At 55.2% G+C, this 4,837-nt stretch overlaps 1 protein-coding gene across 1 annotated transcript in view; it reads right to left on the bottom strand.

Moving 5' to 3' along the window:
- The window catches only part of LOC104470711 (ectonucleoside triphosphate diphosphohydrolase 8-like), an 8,228-nt gene extending 3,849 nt beyond the window's left edge, over positions 1 to 4,379 (bottom strand). The window contains exons 1-4 of the mRNA XM_010085734.1: positions 4,257 to 4,379; positions 3,228 to 3,345; positions 2,540 to 2,690; positions 659 to 818 (exon numbers count right to left, since the gene is read on the bottom strand). Of these exons, the coding sequence (XP_010084036.1) occupies positions 659 to 818; positions 2,540 to 2,690; positions 3,228 to 3,345; positions 4,257 to 4,379 (552 nt within the window). The remainder of the gene's footprint in view (positions 1 to 658; positions 819 to 2,539; positions 2,691 to 3,227; positions 3,346 to 4,256) is intronic.
- Between the last annotated feature and the right edge of the window lie 458 nt (positions 4,380 to 4,837).

Raw genomic sequence — 4,837 nt, 5'->3', positions numbered from 1 at the left:
ATTCGCCCACCCTGTCCTCGCACGGGAGCTCCCCCAGCCTCTGCCCATCTCCGTGGCTCCTCTGGACCCACTCCAGCAGAGATTGATCCCTCTGATGGTCAAGATGTGCCAATCTGGTGTGGGCTCATGTGGCTCTGAGTCACCGGTCCCCAGACCAAAGTGCTGGTGGGGACCTGGCTTGGAGGGGCTGCCCTTCCTGAGGAGGGGGCTGCATAGGTGCTGGTGCACACATTGAACCAAAACTGGACTCCCCAAAGACAGGCCTTCCCAGGGCAGCATGGCAAAGCCTGGCAGGAGCAAACCGTCCCCCCTGGGCTGCATGGCTGACCTCACTGTCCCCAAGGGACCCTGTGTCTACATGTGTGGAGATGTGCCCTTGGTTCTTAATGAGGACATCCCCACTCCTGATTTCCCCCTCCTCTTTCAGTGTCAATGTGGGGCTTCGGGACATGGGTTAGTGGGTTGGGTGGTGTTGGGTTGATGGTTGGACTTGATGATCCTTGAGGTCTTTTCCAACCTTAATGATTCTATGATTCTCTGTTTCTATGATTCCCGAAAGCCTCTAACCCAGACCTTGCCTTCTGTGCTAGGCGAGCTTAAGAAAAATCAGAACAACTGTATTAGCAAAGAAGGAGTGGGTGTTTCACCCTTCTCCCACCTTAGTGAAGGACTCCAGCAGGTAGTTGATGGTGATCCAGCCGTAAGCCCCCTCCTCCTCTCCTGTGAGGATTCGAGCCCCTTTGAAAGCCACGGGGTACTCTCGCATGGTTTTAGCAACTTCGGCCAGGACTTGGTCTGCGGCTGAGCTGTTCTGTTCCCTAAGAAGGACTCAGAGGTCAGGACATAAAACCAGCTACATCAGCACCACAGAGGAAACACAGGGAATCAGTCTGGTTTTTCCCAGTTCCACGTGAATTTTTTTTGCAACGAGCGGTTTGTGTGAAATGATGTTTCCTGCTACATAACTTGTCAAAGCTGCTTGTACAGCGTAAATCTCAGCTGTCCAGACTTGGCATCACAAATCTGGGAGAAACAGCCATCTCTTCCCTCCGGCTCAGCCTGATCTCAGTCACACGGAGGTTTCCCAGGCCACCCTCCCCAACCCAAGTATCTTCACAGCGCTGGAGGCCAGAGGGGGTTGTGCTGCCAAACCAAGGTGTGACCATCACCCGCTGGCGGCCCCAAAGCTGGGGCTGGCTGCTGGGCTCGCGTGAGTCTTTCAGGAAGGTGCCAGCCTGGTTTCAGACCTCTGAGTGGGGGAGATGTCTCGGAGCTGCTGGCATGTGCCCGCCCTCTGAAGCAAGTAACCTTCGGGTTGTGACCCGTCTCCTTCCCAGGGAAAGGTCTGATTGCCAGGGCGCAGAAATAACGTTAGATATCTGCAGCTGTAAAACCAAGAACCGTGAAATGAAGGCTGACATTTTAAGAGAGCTAACAGGGGCTGGTGAAAGGTAAGGGCAGGTCCTGCAGCACCCCGCTGCCTCCTACCTCTGCCCCCCTCCGCCGCCAGCACCCACCCCTCTGGGCAGATGGCACGTCCCCCGGTGGCACCTCAACTCCCTCGTGTTTCAGGGATAATAAAGAGCAAAGAAAGAGTTCTGAGAAGCATTTCTTGCTTGGAACTGGGCATGAAGCACCTTCCTGGGACATGGGGACCCAGGATGCCAACGGACACCCCTAGCAGCCTCTCTGCCGCAGGGCCAGTTGCTCAGGACAGCTCAGCCACCCACGTGTCCCCACCGGGCTGCCTCTCGCCACTCCCCAGGCACTCGCTCACAGCAGCACGAGAGCTGGGAGCTCCTGGCAGCCCAGCCCCGTGCAGGACACCGTCTCCTGGCTTGCAGCTCGGTGTAAAAGAAGTAACCGCTATTGTGCTTAGCAGAATCTATAAGATGAATAGTGGAATGAAGATTAGTCTATGGTTATAATTAATAGGACACAGGTGTTGTGGAACAATGCTATGAGCTGCTCATTTATCCTATGTATCGCCCCTGCCATGGCTGGCTTAAAACCCAGTCCAGCTGAGTCAACAGAAAATGAGTTCTATGTCTTAAGTTTAGAATATGAGAAAAGATAAGGAGTAAGTGATTAACCTAGAGCAAGCAATTTTGAAAGTTAGTTATTTTAGACTAGACATAGACTAAGTGGTGTTAATGGAACCACCTGAGTGATTCTTAGCAGAGGGACTGTGGGACTGCACCGATGGACACGAATTTCAAAAGAGGAACCGAAACGACACGACAGAGGTCTGCTGAGACAAAAGGAACTGAGTGGACTTGTGAAATCAGCGAAGAATGGAGAATTGAGAGTTTGGGAAAACCATCAAGAACTTTAAGAACTTTTCCAATCCAAACACCGGTTGCATAATGTCCTGTAGGACCATATATATAAAGGATGTTCTGAATGCACCTCTCGCCACTCACTGAGGTGACAGCCCAACTCTGAGCTGTTAATAAAGCCAACCTAGAGAAACCCACAGTCTGTCAAGTCCTTTAGCACTCGCTCACTGCTCCATCACCCCCGTGCCCCACAGCAATACCTCAGTAGCCTCATCCCTGCCGTTGCTCCAAGATAAGTGGGGACCTCGCTCTGTTTTGCAGCGGGAATGACCTTCAGGGCTTTCTCCAGGCACACTCTCAGGGAATCGCCGGCTTTTGGGGGATCACTGGCATAGCTTGATATGCCTTGTCCTGGAAGAAAGTCAGGCTGGGACTGGCTGATGGCAACGTCTGGGGACAGGGGTGTGGGAGAAAGAGGACATGGGGCAGCGAGGTCTGTCACCTCTTAGCATCAAAGGGTGCTTTGCCAGGGTTCTCCATTTCCCTGAGACCTGACTGACCCATGCTTATGTTCCTCTCCTCTGGCTTCCCCATGTCTCCCATGCTTTCAGCAGTGTCCCCAGCGCTATGGGTGAGAACTTCCCCAGCCAAGACGGCAACTTGGGCAGCTGGGGACAGCCCAAGGTGGAGGAATGAAAATCCAGAGCAACACCAAGGTGCTTCAGTCCCACCAAGCATGTGGGCACTACATGGTGCTGAGGGCCCTCCAACCATGGAGCGAAGCCAGAGGGGAGTCAGGGACCACCCTGCCTGGAGGCAGGGACCCCACCATGCCAGCAGTGACAGCCTGATGGTCACGCTGCCCAGCGTGGGCAGGTCACCAAGAGGGAGGCCAGATCATCCTGCCCACCACAGGAACAACTGAGCCCATGGCAGGGGGATACTGACCCTGGACATCACAGGACAAGGCCTGGCTGACCACACCGGTGTCGTTCTCCTTGTCCGAATCCCACTCGTAGACAAACAGAGAGGTGTGGGACGAGCCTGCGTCGAACACCATCCCATACTGGAATGAAAAAGCAAGACATCACAATGGCGGGAGGAGCAGCAGCCTGCCCCTGGCCCCACCATGGCCCTGCCAGGGTGGTGGGGCTGGAGGATGCCCCAAAAACCATCTCCCTGTGGCACAGCCACCTGCACCGTGGCAGAGCAGGGCGGTGACAGTGAGTGGCCTCAGCATGGGCATTTCTCATGGTAACTGAAGGAATTTTTCATTCCCTCTGCTGAGATCTGTGCAGCAATGCCAGCTCACACAAACATTTTCTTGGTTGTTTCCTCATGCTTTTTTATTTTCTTTCTGGGTTACATACCTTCTGTGAATACACCAGCCCCACCTTGGGGCCAGCAGCTCCCCCCATCTCCAGAGCTCCCTGCGCCCAGCCTGGGCAGGGACCGGCAGGGACACACCAGCCCCAGTCCAGGGGCTCCCAGCTGTGGGTCTCCCCCGTAAAGCCCTCCACCTCACCCTGACACTGTCCCAGCCCTCTTCCAGCAGCCAGGGTGGGATGCAACGCTGCAGGGGAGGGACGGGGAGGAGCTGCGATGCTCCTGCTGTGTGCGAGCGGTTGGGACAGGGGGTGGGAGGTGGCAGGTCACCCTGGGATGCGGTGCCCCGGGAGGGCAGAGGGAGTGGGGCAGGGCTTTGCCCTACCCATCCACCCCAAGGTAATCTCCTCGAAAATACACCAAGTGCATGGCGTGGTGGCTGGTTTCAGAGGTTTCCTTCCTGGACTTTGAGGTGCCCAGGCTGTATTTCTGCTCCCTGCATCTTGAGATGGGAAGAAAACACTCACCCAGCTACCCCAAGGCAGTTCCTACTGACGCCTCTTCCCTCCTAACCCCAAAGAAAAGCCGTTGTCTCTGAGCACCAAGGTGACGTGTCTCTGCAGCAGTGCTTGGGGCTGTCCTTGGGCTCACCTTGACTGCGGGTGGCAGAGGGACATCTTCAATCTTCACCAGGCTGAGAACAAGGGCAATGATGGAGAGTGCAACCAGCGCCCCGAGGATGGCAGTGGTGAGGGACTTCTTGTTAGCGACCATCGTGGTGAAGGCTCCTGCAAAGCCAAGCCCAGACACAGGAGAAGGAAGGTTGGACGTGGCCAGCTGGGACCAGTGCTGGTCAGGGAGAGCTGCAAGGAGCTCAGCCCCGAAAGCTGTCCCCAGGCTGACACTACCTCAAGATGTATAACTGAGAAATCCTGGTGGATAATCAGATCTTTCCCTGGGATAAGCAATATTAGGATAGAACAGAAGAGGCTGGAGGAAAGAGGGGCTGGTTGCCCAGCAGTCTGGCACAGCCAGCGCAACAGTCGTCCGGGTCCTGGACCCACCCCTGCCTGGCTCACTGCTGTTGGGACGGAGCAGGTCCAGGAGGAGCAAAAGAAACACTGCACCGGACAGAGGAGGGCATGGGAAACTGCAGAAAACCTCAACAGACAACACTGTAGAAGAGGAAGGGGATTTTATTTTACAAGCTGTAAGTAAGGTCAGCTCACCTG

Source organism: Pterocles gutturalis, unplaced genomic scaffold, assembly GCF_000699245.1.
Source record: "Pterocles gutturalis isolate BGI_N339 unplaced genomic scaffold, ASM69924v1 scaffold20325, whole genome shotgun sequence".
Classification (NCBI taxonomy): domain Eukaryota; kingdom Metazoa; phylum Chordata; class Aves; order Pterocliformes; family Pteroclidae; genus Pterocles; species Pterocles gutturalis.
Note: the sequence above shows the minus strand (reverse complement) of the source record. Positions and strands in the feature narration are given on the sequence as shown.